The following is a 15,479-nucleotide window of genomic DNA, read 5'->3' as shown; positions in this document are numbered from 1 at the left end:
GCCTGGTCTGCGACGTGAGACACCACACCACGGACTCTCCAAAGCACCGGATTTTGCCAGCTTCTTCGAAGGGGCCTCCCGCGAGCTGGATTGCGAGCATGGCAAGTTCTTGCAAAGTCCAGACTTCCTGTCCGGTTTTTGCAAAGCCCGCACAGACCCTCCCTCCCCTTTTAGGTCACCGAGCGCAAAGCACAGTTTATTTCCTTTTAATTTAACAGCTCTCGCAGCTTTTCCAGTTAAATCGACTGTTCATTATTGAGAGCCCCTCCCTCCTCCCCTCGGAGGGTTTCTGGAGGCCTGTGTGGTGCAGTTTAATGAAGCTTTGGCACAAAGCTCTCTTTCAGGGAAGGCGAAGAATAGACCGGCCTATTTAGGTCCTGCGAGGCTGTATGTCAAAGCCTCCCCATAATACTTGTCAGGGAAGGGCAGAAATTCCCACTGCTGGAAGAATGCGCCAGGAGTCGACTTGCCGGATTGACGAGCAGATTAAGACGCAAGCAGGAAATGAGAATGTGTGTTTGGAACACCTGTTTGGCCCCTCTCATTTTCCCATCGCTGGGGGGGGGGGGGAGAAAACCCACATCACTTTCATCCAAAAGCCAAAACTCTAATCTATTTGCCTTTTCCTTGCTACATGGCAAGGTCCCTTTCCTTCCACCCTGAAAACCGCAGCAAAACGGAAAGCTAGGGTGGTTCACCGATAGCAAAAAAAGATATGGATGATCCAGTCTACAGCGAAGCACTTTTCAGAGGGAGAGGGCTTATTTATATATATATATAAAATCTTTAAAATCTTTTTTTAAAAAAGATTAATAATACAGATTATTAATATGCAATCGTATAATAATATAATGTGACACGCCATGGGAAAGGTTTTGAAATTATTGGCATATTATTAAATGATAATAAAATTATTAGAGATTATCGTTGAAATATGAAGCGGTATTTCTGTGATGGTTTGAACAAACCGTTTTTAAAACTGTGTTTCAATCGTTGCAACCCACCCTGGGACCTTAGGATGAAGGGTGGGTAATTAGTAACAACAACAACAACAACCTAATTACTACATTTATTTAGGTTGTTGTAGTAGCGCTGGTCGTATAGTTAAAACTATGGTTTTCCTAGTAGTGATGCATGGAAGTGAGAGCTGGACCATAAAGAAGGCTGATCGCCGAAGAATTGATGCTTTTGAATTATGGTGCTGGAGGAGACTCTTGAGAGTCCCATGGACTGCAAGAAGATCAAACCTATCCATTCTTCAGGAAATCAGCCCTGAGTGCTCACTGGAAGGACAGATCCTGAAGCTGAGGCTCCAATACTTTGGCCACCTCATGAGAAGAGAAGACTCCCTGGAAAAGACCCTGATGTTGGGAAAGATGGAGGGCACAAGGAGAAGGGGACGACAGAGGGAAGCTCTGTTTAGGGAAGCTTTTAATGTTTGATGTATCATAGTATTTTAATATTCTTTTGGAAGCTGCCCAGAGTGGCTGGGGAAACCCAGCCAGATGGGCGGGGTATAAATAATAAATTATTATTATTATTATTACTATAGAGGACGAGATGGTTGGACAGTGTTCTTGAAGCTACCAGCATGAGTTTGACCAAAGTGCGGGAGGCAGTGGAAGACAGGAGTGCCTGGCGAGCTCTGGTCCATGGGGTCATGAAGAGTCGGACACGACTAAACAACTAAACAACAACAACAACAAGTAGTGCTGGTGCTGCAAAATTTAGATAGACCACCTTTCTGAACCATGCTGTCCTGGGAGTTTGCCCCCCAAAACATCCTACAAAAAAAAATTTATTTACAGACCCCTTTTCCTGTATGTACTGCAATGCAATGGTGTACAATCTAACACAGGCTTGTGGGTTTTTAGACTTGGGGGCCGAATGGAGTACTTTGATCCTCTCTGTCTGGCCCTCGGGTGTCTCCCCAGACTACCACAACCCTCACCTTCCCTTCTCCTTGTACTCCTTGGTTACTTTTTCTGCCTGGCTAGAAGGCACCCTTGAAATCTGATAATGTCTTTTGCTTTCCAGGATGGTGGATGGAGGGGTTTACATGTGCAAACCTCTGACTTCTGTGTGGCTGGAATGTAGCCTATTGTTCAAGGTCAGATTCGTTGCTCCGCCCACATGCCTCTGGCTCCACCCACCACCCAGGTTATGGCTACTGGAAGTGTGCCTTGAAAGGGAACGCAGGCTGGAAAAGTCAAGTAAGAAAAGACATGATGGAGGCTTACAAAATTATATATGGTGTAGAGAAAGTGGATAAAATTCTGGACCACCCAATAAAGCTGAATGTTGGATAACTCAGGACTAAAGAAGTATACTGTTTCACACTCCACCTAGTTGAATTATGAGATTCGCTCCCACCCATGGTTGTAGCCAAGTAAATAAATAAAATACTTCATTAACTGACCAATCACGGTGCAGATAGCTTGGTTCTGCTCCCCTAACATAAATCCTGGCTACGCCCATGCTCCCACCAGCGAGGGATTTAGGATGGTGTGGGTGGTTCTCCCCCAGGGTGCTGAGACATTGAGAAGATCCATAATTAAGAAGCTCCATTTGGGATCCATTAGCAATGGGTACCAACTTGGATGGCTCTAAAGACAGATTCATAGAATTATGAAGGCAATGTTTTTGGGGGGTGGGCAGGTGTGGGGGACTCCCTGGTCCTGAATGGGGTAACTGTGCCCCTGAAGGACCAGATGTGCAGCCTGGGAGTCTGGTACACAGGCTGAGACCCTACCTGCCCGCAGACTGTCTCACCAGAGTGGTGCATACTCTAGTTATCTCCCCTTGGACTACTGCAATGCGCTCTACGTGGGGCTACCTTTGAAGGTGACTCAGAAACTACAACTAATCCAGAATGCGGCAGCTAGACTGGTGACTAGGAGTGGCTGCCGAGACCGTATCACACCGGTCCTGAAACACCTACATTGGCTCCCAGTATGTTTCCAAGCATAATTCAAAGTGTTGGTGATGACCTTTAAAGCCTTAAACGGCCTCAGCCCAGTATACCTGAATGAGCGTCTCCACCCTCATCATTTAGCCCGGACACCGAGGTCCAGCTCCAAGGGCCTTCTGGCGGTTCCCTCACTGCGACAAGTGAGGTTACAGGGAACCAGGCAGAGGGCCTTCTTGGTGGTGGTGCCCACCCTGTGGAGCGCCCTTCCATTAGATGTCAAGGAAATAAACAACTATCTGACTTTTAGAAGACATCTGAAGGCAGCCCTGTTTATAGAAGGTTTTAATGTTTGATGTTTTACCGTGTTTAATCTGTTGGTAGTCGCCCAGAATGGCTGGGGAAACCCAGCCAGATGGGTGTGGTATAAATAATAATAATAATAATAATAATAATAATAATAATAATAAATAATAATAATAATAATAATTAGTCTAACCCCCTGTAATGCAGGGATCTTTTGCCTAATGTCACGACCCCAAACCTTACCAACTGAGCCATCCCAGGTCCAAGGAGGAGAAGGCAGTCAAAGGCTACTAGCCATGAAGACCACCATCTCGGAATTGCAGTTGCTGGAATCACAAGCGGGGAGAAAGCTTTTGCACTCAAGTCCTGCTAGTTCTGCTTCGCATTGGGGTTTATCTGGCTGCACACGGTGAGAGCAGGATGCTAAGACCAAACTACTGGGATCAGGCCAATGGTCCAAGTAGTCTGGCATCCTGTTCTCAACAGGATAGATGCAGCCCGTGGCAAACCAGCGAGCAGCATTTCCTCTCCCGACCTGCGGTTTCCAACAGTTGGAATTCTGCTGAACTTAGACGTGCCACCAGCCTGATTCAGTAGCCAGGTTCTTCTTGAGAAAGGAGGGTTTATTTATTTCAAAGGCAGGCCCAAGAAAGGGTTAAACCCCCCCATCTGAAAAGGGTGGTGGTCCCTCCTCCCCACGACGCATCAGCAACCTCTTCCTCCTCCTCCTCTGGGAGCCAAATGTAAAAGCGCGATGGGGCGGGGAGGAGGGAGGTTGCCGTCGGAGAGCCGTCGGAGCGGGGCCAAGAGCTGATGTCCAGCCTCTTCCCAGTTTGCATCGGTGACCCAGGCAACGAGATCGAGCCGAGGAGGCTGCTTTGCGCGCGGCTGCGGCTGGACAAAAAGGCTCGGGAGAGGGAGAGAGAAAATGCCTCCGCGCTGCGCCGGCTGCTGGCCTCGACGGCCGTTTCCTCCTCCCGGGTACCGAAAGTAGCCACGAGGGGTGTTTACTTTTTATCCCCTGCTTGCTTTTTATCCCCTGCATTTTTTTTATTTTTGGGAAGAAAAAGCTTTTCGTCTTCTTTAAGGAGCAAAGCACTCGACGGCGATGGCGGTGCAAGCGGCGGCGGTTCACCCGCACCACCATTTCATCCCGTTTTGCTTCCCCGGCGCCGCGGGGCTGGGGGATTTCGTCGACCTGGAAAAGAGCTACGAGGACGGGGGGACCCTCTTGCTAGGAGGCGGAGGAGCCGGAGTAGCAGGAGGGGGCGACCCCGGGGATTTCAAAGAAGCCACCCGGGACCTCCTGAGCTTCATCGACTCGGCTTGCAGCAACATCAAACTAGCCTTGGACAAGCCGGTGAAATCCAAGCGCAAAGTCAACCACCGGAAATATTTGCAGAAGCAGATCAAGCGCTGCACCGGCATGATCGGGGGAGCCCAGACGGCTGCTGCAACGCCCGGGAGCCAGGAGGCGTCTAATAATAATAACAGTAGTAATAGTAATAATATGAGCTCCCAGCAGCAGCCACATCCTGCTAACAAGAGGACTCCGGCTGGGACGGCGCATGGCGCGGCGTCGGCGTCCGCCTCGCCCCCCGGCGGCGCCGCGGCGCACTGCAAAGCGCCCCAGAAGCGCGAAGCCAGCGCGCTGCAGAGCAAAAGCCTGGCGGCGCTCTTCGGCTCCGTGCGCCCGTCGGGCTTCGATCGTGCCGTCGGGGCCGCTGCGGGCGGCGGCGTCGGGCCGTCGGGAGAGAAGGAAGGCGGCCCGGGTCCCTCTGCCTCCACCGGCGGGAAGAAAGTGCCTCTCCGCAACCGCAACCTGCCCCTTTCCTTCTTCACCGAGCCGGCCGCGGCGAGCTCCGTCCCGAAAGACGCAGCGGGCCCCGTCCCGTCGGAGGAGCTCTTCGACCTGCTGGCCGTCCCCGACTACAGCGCCCTGCTCCCTCCCGCCGAGCCGGAGCAGCCGGTCTTCCCCAGCAGCCGCCTGCAGCCGCCGGATCTGGGCTTGGAGGCGCCTCTCTACGAGCCCCTGCACCCGCTGCCCCACTTGCTCTTCTCCGACGCCCCCCTGCGGCCCCTCGCCGCCCTCTACGCCGCCCCTTCGGACCCGGCAGCGGCGCCCGAGAGCAGCAGCGGCGCCGCGGCGGGGGCGCACGTCCCGGCCGCGGCCTTTGCTCCCTTCTTCCCCGAGTGCGCGCTCCCGCCTGCGCCGCCGGCCATGCCCTACGATTACGCCTCGGGGTATAGTAGGGGGGTTCCTGCTTATTCCACCCTTTAGACGAGGGAGGTTGAGCTCTGAAAGAGAAGGGGGTTGGAAAGTTTTGGGGACTGGCAGATTCCCCAAATTTCAGCGGCACTGGCGCTTTTTTATTTTGGAGTTTAATGGATCCCATAGAAAATGCCTCGAATAAAGGGCGTCTATTAAGGGCAGAAATGGAGAACTTCCACTTCCTGCTTAATAGCCCCTGGGCAGATCTACACCTTAGCAGTAAAGGACACCAGGAGAGCTCTGTAGCAGGATCAGGCCAGGGGGACCCCATCCAGTCCAACATTTTGTGGATGCCACCCAGATACCAGGGGGAAACTCAGTGCAGTGATCCCCACCCAGCAGCTGGCATTTGGGAGGCATGCTGCCAACCCTGTGCATGCCTACTTGGAAGTAAGCCCAGGGTTCAGTGAGGCTTACTCCCAGGTAAGTGGTGCATAGGATTGTAGTCTTTGATCGTTATCCCCTCTTCCCTTCGGCATATGGAGGACTTACAGTGCAACCCTAGCTGTGTCTACTCGAGTAAGCGCTGTTGAATTCAGTGGGTCTACTCAGATTGTGATGTTCATTAGTAAGCAGCTCTGGGGGACCACAGAACGCCAGATATCTTTAACCCTTCCTTTCCCTCCCACGATTCTGATGAAAACCATCGCTGCCAGGGATTCTTTCACTGTGATTCTTGCATTGCATAGGGTGGGACTAGCTGCCCCTTGGGGGTCCCTTCCAACACTACCACGATACGATTCTACGCTATGAGACTTGGAATGAGGGAGGAAAAATCCCCCCTAAGGCTAATTGGGGCGGGCGGGATTTTTTTATCAGAATAACAGCCAGGGTGGGAAGGGTTAACCCCCCCACTGCCGCCCTGCATGTTGTGGTCCCGATGACACCCCCCCATGCCCCTATGATTAAATAAAACAAATCCCTGACATGCCTTTTAGCAATGTTAAATTTGGCTCTCGTTAAATTGGCATAGCAACCGATGTCTTTGTCCAAGGAGCCCCCGTGAGAGCGGAAGTCTGGCGAGGGATCCTAGCAAGGATTTGAAACTAAAGTTCCCGGATCCTTTGGTCGGCATGCTGTAAGGGTTGACATATGTCTGGAACTCCCCGGACATAGTTGGAATACGGCAGTCAGTAATTGTGTCTGGGCGGAAAAGTTCAACAGCTTTGCCCCCCCAAAAAGCTCAAAAACTTTTGTGTCCGGATTTTCGCCCTAGAAACCATGGAAGTTCAGTGAGCACAAAAGCCTGTCTTGCCATACTTCTAACCGGCCTCTATATAGCGGTTGAGGATCACAAATTGAGGGAGAGTGCTTTCCTGCAGACATCTGGTTGGCCAACTCTTAGAGTAGGTCTCTGGACTAGATGGCAGGGTCTTGGTCTGATCCAACAGGGCTCTCCTGCTCATACCAGGGTTATATTTTGACACAAGCACCATCTGGTCCATGGGTTGTCGATAGAGGCAGATGCATGCCAGTACTGAATAACGTTAGAGGTTGTTTGGTGCGTTAACATACATATCTTGCTTGCTGCCACATGGGATCAGTTCTTAACTATCTCCTGATTGTCTTTGGTCATCCTGCACATAAGGGTTTTGGGTGTTTTTTTGGGGTGAGATTCTGAAATGAAAATGCCAATTGTTCTTGCTTCCCCTGTTTATTATGCCTCTTGGTTTTCGCTCCTGTGAAATCCTGATTCCCAGCGTCCTGCCTGTTTCAAAAGCTCCCTGCAAGCAGAAAGGAAGGTCTGCTGGCCAAAGGCCAAAACAGAAACCTGCAACTCACTTGAAAACCCACCCAAGAGTTTAAGGCTGTGGTTCTCTGCTTGGTTACCTGGGAGTAGGTCTTGATGAACTCCGGGACTTACTTCTGCGTAAACCTATGTAGGATTGGGGTGGCAGAACACCTGCTTTGCATGCAGAACGACCCAGGTTCAATCCGCAACATCTCCAGGTTGAACAGACCCCTGTCTCAAACGCTGGAGAGCTGCTGTCAGTCAGTGTAGACAATATTGATCTAATGGTCTGACTCTGTGTAAAGCAGCCTCTGGTGTCCAGCACATCTGATTTATAACATTCTTAGGCTCCCGGTGCTATTCAGGAATATGCAGAATACCTCCCCTCCTGAGCTGACTTGATTTCTACTTACTTAACCCTAACACATGAGTCTGCATGAGAAAGGCGTGCACCCCTGCCGCATGTGGAAATGGTGCGCCACTTTAGCTGCATATTTGCAGTGCAGTTTGGAAGCCACTGTAGGGCCTGGCCCGCCCTGCCACGTGGCACACATATTTGTAGTGCCTTCACTGGATGGGTGCTATAAATTGTAAGGGGAGATACAGGTCTGTAGACGTGTGGAGGACGCTTTGCTCGAAGCTTTGACCAGCTGCAGATCCCTGGCGCATGGCCCGGTGTGTTGACAGATGCACGTCTCTCCACACTCAACTGGTTTATTGGGAGACAACATGGCGTACTCACGGAGAAACCCATTTGCCGTGTGAAGGAGGGCTATAAAATGCCACTCGTCTGGTCGCCTGTGGTCAGTTAAGGATTTCCTCCAGGCGACCAGGTTACGAAAGCTGCTTCTTTCCTGTTTTCGATCACGACTAACGTAGGTACAAGTGATTGGATGGGAAAGTAAACAATTGGGATGGAAGCCTTTGTAACGTGGGAAACCTGTTTCTGAATCTCCTGACTTATTTGCTTTTCCTTTCTAGCAGGGGTGGGTAACCTGTGTGCCTCTACATGTTACTGAACTACAAGTCCCATGACTCTTGGCTGTTCTGGCAGGGGCTGATGGGAGCTGTAGTTCAGCAAAGCATGGGGAGGCACCATTACCCATCCCTGGTTTTACCTAACTGCCCCTGGATTTTCTTTTCCATGGGGCCAACACTAACTGGGTTTGTGTGAGTTGATTTTAGATTTTGGGGGAACGACGCAGGGGAAAGAATGATAAACTCTTCCCACAAAACTGAAACCCCTCTCATCTCTGTATTAGACACCTTAGATTCAGGCTGCACATGACCTAGAATAAAGATGTAGAATTCTGGACTGGACCAATTCAGAGTGCAGGTGTGTGAAGTATTACAGTGGTACCTCTGGTTATGAACGCTTCAGGTTACAAGCTCCGCTAATCCGGAAGTAGCTGCTCCTGGTTGCAAACATTGCCCCAGGATGCGAATGGAAATCGCACACCGGAGGCGCGCACACATCGGGAGGCCCCATTAGCGAAAGCATGCCTCAAGATAAGAATGGTTTCAGCTTAAGAACAGACCTCCAGAACGAATTAAGTTCAGAGGTACCACTGCATGTACTTTTGAAAGTTTCCCATGCGAAACAAAACCACAATAAGCCCTCTCTGCATAGAGCAAACCAATACCTAAGAGCGAGGCTTAAATTCTTCCTTATCCTGATGTGCTGGTTTATTTCATCTGTGTGCTGTTCTCCTTTCCCCCACAAAGGTGCCCACCTCCCCCCCCGGGGGGGGCAGCTGAAATGGTACATTCCAGGATTTTACTACCTTATTCTGTCCTTAAAGTGTAGATTGGCTGTTATTGCTGTCATAAGGTGTGTATACACCAGGCCGTTTTTCATGCAGGTGTAATGCGCACGGTTAGCTTTCCTCCTATAGCCTGTAAGAGAACGGTTCACATCTGAAGCAGCCATAATTCAGGACCGGAACGTCTTCATTTTGAGTCAGAGATGACCCTGCCAGCTCCAGTTCCCTTGAACTATTCAGGTTGCTAGTGACGCGGCAAGCCCTCTGCCCACACCAGGTCCTTTTAGGGACATCAGTCTGCTAGGAACGTCTGCCATTCAATTGCGCTCCATTGAAATTCATGGGACGGAAGTCCTTTTACGAAACGTCTGTTTCAGTGAGCACTTCCCTGTTGGATTGTGCCCAGCGTGGTTTGCCTGGTGCCATAGAACTTGGCAAACGGAACTGGCCTTCACGGAAAAGACGACCAATATGCCCAGTGGCTGCTATTATTATTTTTTCTGGCACAGCGCTTGCCCTGAAAAAGAGAAAGAAATGTACTCTTATCGCATTGAGAGAATTGAGAATTATCTGGTCAGGGAGAATGCCCAAGGAACAGAATTAACTGCCAATCGATGGATTGGCACATGAAATAGTGTTCATATGGGTCTGAGGTGCTCTTAGTAGTGGCATGATGAATGGAATATGCTGGTAAAAGGATGGAATCCATCAGCCATCCCGTAAGCCGATCTTGTGGTATTCCGCTCTGCCTTCCCACGGTGGCCAGCAACTTTTTAAAAGAGAAATTTGCAAAGTCAAGGAGCAAATACGCTTGTGGGGCCCACCCTGAACCTGGGAGTGTGTGATGAGTTGGCAAAAGTGCCATCGAGGGAGAATTGGGCGTTGGTCAAAAGGGCGGGACATGTGGCAAGCGGGCATTAAAGAGGACCTTGGGGCGTGTCGCACTTTGTGGATGACCCCTCGCTTGAAGTATCAGGCGTTGAGCGCTTCTGATGGGGCACTTAAGAGAACTCAGGAAACACATCTAACTAGGGGTGCACACCGAGTCCTATGCAACAATGACTGTCCTGGAGAGACAGAGAGAGGTGTCCTTGCATTAAAAGATGCCTCCGGAAGATCAGCAGGGAACCAGGAATGTCTGTGTTGCCATGGTGGGATGCTGAAATTCTCCTCTGCATCTCTTGTTAGATGCATCTACAGTGGTACCTTGGTTCTCAAACCTAATCCGTTCCGGGAGTCCATTCCAAAACCAAAGCGTTCCAAAACCAAGGCGCCTTTTCCCATAGAAAGTAATGCAAAACGGATTAATCCGTTCCAGACTTTCAAAAACAACCCCTAAAACAGCAATTTAACATGAATTTTACTATCTAACAAGACCACTGATCCACAAAATGAAAGCAATAATCAATGTACTGTACTATAAAATAAATAAGACCGTATTGTAGATGATAAAAATTAAAATTAATTTTTTTTCTTACCTGCACTGATGATAGTCATTGTTTGAATGGGGGGCTTTTATCCATTTCCGCAGTCACACAATCAATCAATCAGTAGCTGAACTGGGTTCCACACAGTCACAGAAACAAATTAACTGAAGAAGCCTCAAAAACAGAAACGCAAATTAGATAGCAAAAACAAAAGTGCCAAACCTAATCCGTTCCGGTAGTCTGTTTGACTTCCGAAATGTTCAAAAACCAAGGCGCAGCTTCTGATTGGTGCAGGTGCTCCAGAAACAATAGCCGACAGCCGGATTGGACGTTTGGCTTCCGAAAAATGTTTGAAAACTGGAACACTTTGGGTTTTCGGCACTGAGAACCAAGTCACCAATGTACATGGCATCTCCAATGGTACTGGGTAAATGTTGCTTATACTGGTTGGGGGGGAAAATACCACCATATTCAAGAGTGGCTAAATCATGACACCGACTTTACACCTCCTTAATCCTCATGACATTTCTGTGCATTGTAAAACATATTTAATTCATTTGGGCATTATTTTTTACTGAATGTGAGAAGTCCCTGATTATATTTTTCCTTGGGGCGCAGTGTTTGTTCTAACTCCTAGTACAGTGATCAATTGCTAGATGTGTCTGACGTTAGCCTGTTACGACGGGGGGTTGTTCTTTCGACGGCAGCCATGACTAATTGTACGTGACTTTCTGATTTTGTAAGTAACTCTCTTTTCATCCCTGAATTTCGCCGGACCTTTCAATGCGGATCCTTTCCCTGTGAATCTGTTGAGTGCCGGCCAAGTTCTCCTAATTTAAAGAAACAACATCTACTCACACCTATTGTTACTAAAACGTGGACCGTGAGCCTCAGGCAGGGTTGCTCTCGAGTAGACCCTTTAGCGCACGCTGCCCTAAACACGCTTCCTAGGGAGTGATATCTTCAGGGCTTAAGTACGACCTACTCCTGAGTATACCTGTTTAGGCTTGCCCTGTTAACAACGTATCGGAAGATACTGCAAACAGTAGTACTGAGACAAGTGACTGTCTTGCTCTGCGCAGCAAGACAAAAGCAAGCTTGCACCATCTATGTCAATGGCAACGCGCATGGAAGTCGTCGGACTGCTTTCACGGACTTTCCAAAGGCAGCAAAAGCAAATGTCGTTGTGTTATCTTGCGTGCAAAATATAATTTGACGATTAAGTTATGTTCATTAAAGTCTATGAGATGTCATAAAACTTACATGGTGCACAGTGCTTGAGAGATGGACGGCTGTATTGAGCAATATGGTTTGAATTCTTCCTCAGCGGTGTTTTTGTTTGGATACAGAATAAGAGAAAAACCCTCCTTATTCCCTCTTTCCATACAATCCATAGTTTTATAAATCTCTTCTGTGGTTTGTTTTTTATTTGTTAATCTTTCTCTTCCACCTAGACTAAGAAGGCCCAAGTCACTCTAGTTGTTGCCACTGAAAAAATTCTGCTCTTGAGTGTGACAGAATCCAGGAGCAAGTTCTTAGTCCATATTAATAATAATAATAATAATAATAATAATAATAATAATAATAATAATATATTTATACCCTGCCCATCTGGCTGGGTTTTCCCAGCCACACAGGGCGGCTTCCAACAGAATTTTAAAAGAATATTAAACATTAAAAGCTTCCCTAAACAGGGCTGCATTCAGATGTCTTCTAATGTAATGTAATGTAATGTAATGTAATTATTTACATACCACCCTATACGCAGAGGCCTCAGAACAAAATCAAAATATAAAACCACAAAATATGTAATAAAATATATAATATTTACTCAGTTCCTCCAGGGTTCTAGATTGGGTAGAATGGAACTTGCGGTTCTGTAGATGATGTTGAACACCCCATCATCCCAGGTAATTGATCATGCTGGCTGAGGTTGATGAGAGTTGGGAATCCAATATCTGGGCAGCCATAGGTTTTCCATCCCTGTTCTAGATGCTTTGGTGAAGATAAATCAATATTTGATCATTTCCAGATTCAGCAGTGCCATCTAGTGGTGCTGAAAGGCTCTTTGATATTGAGGGTTTTATAGAGGAGGAATGACCTCTGGGAGGAGTGCAGAGAGAAGAAATGCCATGTTGCGTCACCACAACTGGACACCTTCATCTGCCCCAGCTGCAACAAAATATCACGTATCGGTCTCTACATCCACAGCAGGCGCCGTGATCTTCTAACAGCTTGACTTTGCCTCCAAAGGCACACTCCTCTGTTGTCTCCCGAGACAGGCGAATGCCAACACATTTTATGTGTCTGCCCAAATTCAGCAACAATGATCTGAGACCAAACAAAATGACAGAGATCTCTGGATCGCCCATCTCAATTGTCCTCTCGTTTGGTTAAAATGTGACCGTGTGTCATGCAAAGGGACCCCTGCCCATTAGGTCCAGTCATGGCCGACTCTGGGGTTGCGGTGCTCATCTCGCTTTACTGGCCGAGGGAGCCGGCGTACAGCTTCCGGGTTATGTGGCAAACCAGAGCAGCGCATGGAAACGCCGTTTAATTTCCCGCCAGAGCAGTACCTATTTATCTACTTGCACTTTGACATGCTTTCAAACTGCTAGGTTGGCAGGAGCAGGGACCGAGCAACGGGAGCTCACCCCGTCGTGGGGTTCGAACCACCGACCTTCTGACCGGCAAGTCCTAGGCTCTGTGGTTTAACCCACAGCGCCACCTGCGTCCTGGTAGCCATCAGTAGCTTTCCACAAATCCACAATCCTCTGTTCAAGCCATCCGAGTTGGTGGCTATCCCTGCCTCTCGTTGGGGGGCAAAATTGCATAGTTCACACACTGAAGCAGCAAGGCAGCTTTTATTTTAATTTATTTTAAAGACACATGAAATGACACTGGGTTTATCTCCTAGTTTGGCCGCCAGAATAGAGGAGCAGCAATTGAATACATGCTCAGCTCAGGGTTTTGTTTTCGGTACCAAATCCTTTTGCATGAAAATGGATTGCTGTTTTCCTCTCCCAAATCTTTCCATATTCCTGAAGTCTAATTTTGGGAAGTGGCAGGGATGGCGGGGGCTTTTCATTGTGGCTATACCTCAGCTGGCCTCAACTAGAGCCAGGGCCTTCTCGGCTGCGGCTCCAATCTGGTGAAATGCTCTGTCACAAGAGATAGGGCCCTGCGGGACCTGACATCTTTCCGCAGGGCCTGCAAGACATAGTTGTTCCACCAGGCCTTTGGTCAGGGCGCAGCCTGACTCCCTCCTCTGGCAACCTGCACAGAATTTTGCTTAATTGGTTGCCATCAATTTGATTTAATTATTTTTTATAATGAAATATTTTTAGATTGTGTGACTATTTGACTGTTTGATTATTTGATTGTTGCTAGCCGCCCTGAGCCCGGCTTCGGCTGGGGAGGGCGGGATATAAATAAAATTTATTATTATTATTATTATTATTATTATTATTATTATTATTATTATACAGTTGGGAGCCAGAACCCCTTCCTTCCAGCTTCTCAGAACATCTTTACCTACCATCTTCCTGTTCAGGCTGTGCCATGGAACAATTGGCTGTTCTTCAGTACAATGGGAGGCAGCCACATACCCCACAGCCGTACGAACCGACCCAGACCCTGCGCTTGTCTTCTGAGGCCCTTCTCTATGTCCCCCACCCTAGGAAAGTTCAGAAGGTGGCAACATGGACCTGGCGGGGACGGAGTCCATAGATGGGCTTCAGAGGGTCTGTAAACCAGGCACAAAACGATTCAACCCCCCCCCCTTCAATTTCCTTCCTGTTTCTTTGGAAATTGCCTTTGTGGGGGAAAAAGAAGTTGGATGTTTGAAGGTTCAGGACAGATAAAAAGAAAGAAAAAAGAAAGCACTTCATACACTACAGAATCAAACCATGGAACTTGTTCCCACAGGAGACAGTGATAGTCACAAACTCAAGTAGCTTTGATAGGGGAAGAGACAAATTCATAGAAGGGAGGGAGATCAGGGACTACTAACCATGATGTCATGCTCTGCATCTAAAGCACTGAGCCTCTTGGGCTGGCTGATCAGAAAGCTGCCGGTGCGAATCCCCATGACGGGTTGACCTCCTGTTGCTCTGTCCCAGCTCCTGCCAACCTAGCAGTTCAAAAGCACACCAGCGCAAGTAAATAAATAGGTACTGCTATGGCGGAAAGGTAAACAGCGTTTGCGTGCGCTCTGGTTTCCGTCATGGTGTCCCGTTGCGCCAGAAGTGGTTTAGTCCTGCTGGCCACATGACCTGGAATAGCTGTCTGTGGACAAAAGCTGGCTCCCTCGGCCTGAAAGCGAGATGAGAGCTGCAACCCCATAGTCACATCTGACTGGACTTAACCATCCAGGGGTCCTTTACCTACCCTTACCTTTTGAAGCTGATGGAAATAAACAGGATTTTTTCTGATTGATCTTGCTTTCAGTAACTTAGATCAGCATTCATGAGCACTAGACACATTGGTTTCTAAAGGAAACATGGGATTTTAAGGACTCTGGTGGATCCCCTGACATATACTCTTTTAATGTTTAATAGGTTATTCTATTTTGGTGTTCTGTTGGAAGCCGCGCAGAGTGGCTGGGGAAACCCAGCCAGATGGGCAGGGTATAAATTATTATTATTATTATTATTATTATTATTATTATTATTATTATTTACCAAAATTGTGCACCATCTGTATAGGAGTAATCGTGACCATGCATTAAATGTTACTAATTAAACTAATCTAATACTCCCCTGACTACATGAAAATGAAAAGTTTGAGAGTTACAGCAAAAGTATTAAAATTTTTGTGGGGGCAGAATTAGATGGATGGTATTCTTTCCCGTTTGCTCCAGCTAGGGCAACAGATCAATAATGAGCGCCGCAACCCCATAATCGCCTTTGACTGGACGTAACCGTCCAGGGGTCCTTGACCTTTTTACCTTTCTCTGCTTCCATGGTTGGAGGCAGCAATTATCAGAGCACCAATCGCTGGGAAACAGGAGGAGAGAGGGATTTTGCGCTCAAATCTTGATTGGAGGCTTCCTGTTGGAGCAATTTGGCTC

The 15,479-nt window shown here is 48.3% G+C and overlaps 1 protein-coding gene across 1 annotated transcript; it reads left to right on the top strand.

Annotated features, from left to right (window-relative positions):
• The first annotated feature begins 3,403 nt into the window (after window positions 1–3,403).
• FAM181B (family with sequence similarity 181 member B) lies at window positions 3,404–11,670 on the top strand. Its single transcript, XM_082221240.1, has one exon. It carries the CDS (start codon window positions 4,323–4,325, stop codon window positions 5,493–5,495), a length of 1,173 nt encoding a protein of 390 aa, XP_082077366.1. The 5' UTR covers window positions 3,404–4,322; the 3' UTR covers window positions 5,496–11,670.
• The last annotated feature ends 3,809 nt before the right edge of the window (window positions 11,671–15,479 follow it).

This window comes from Podarcis vaucheri (genome assembly GCF_965113315.1).
Source record: "Podarcis vaucheri genome assembly, chromosome: 4".
Lineage (NCBI taxonomy): Eukaryota > Metazoa > Chordata > Lepidosauria > Squamata > Lacertidae > Podarcis > Podarcis vaucheri.
The sequence above is the reverse complement of the archived record's forward strand: the minus strand, read 5'-3'. Positions and strand labels throughout refer to the sequence as shown.

Excerpts from the sequence above, each read along its gene's own strand:
- FAM181B (XM_082221240.1), top strand. The coding sequence starts at position 4,323 with ATGGCGGTGCAAGCGGCGGCGGTTCACCCGCACCACCATTTCATCCCG.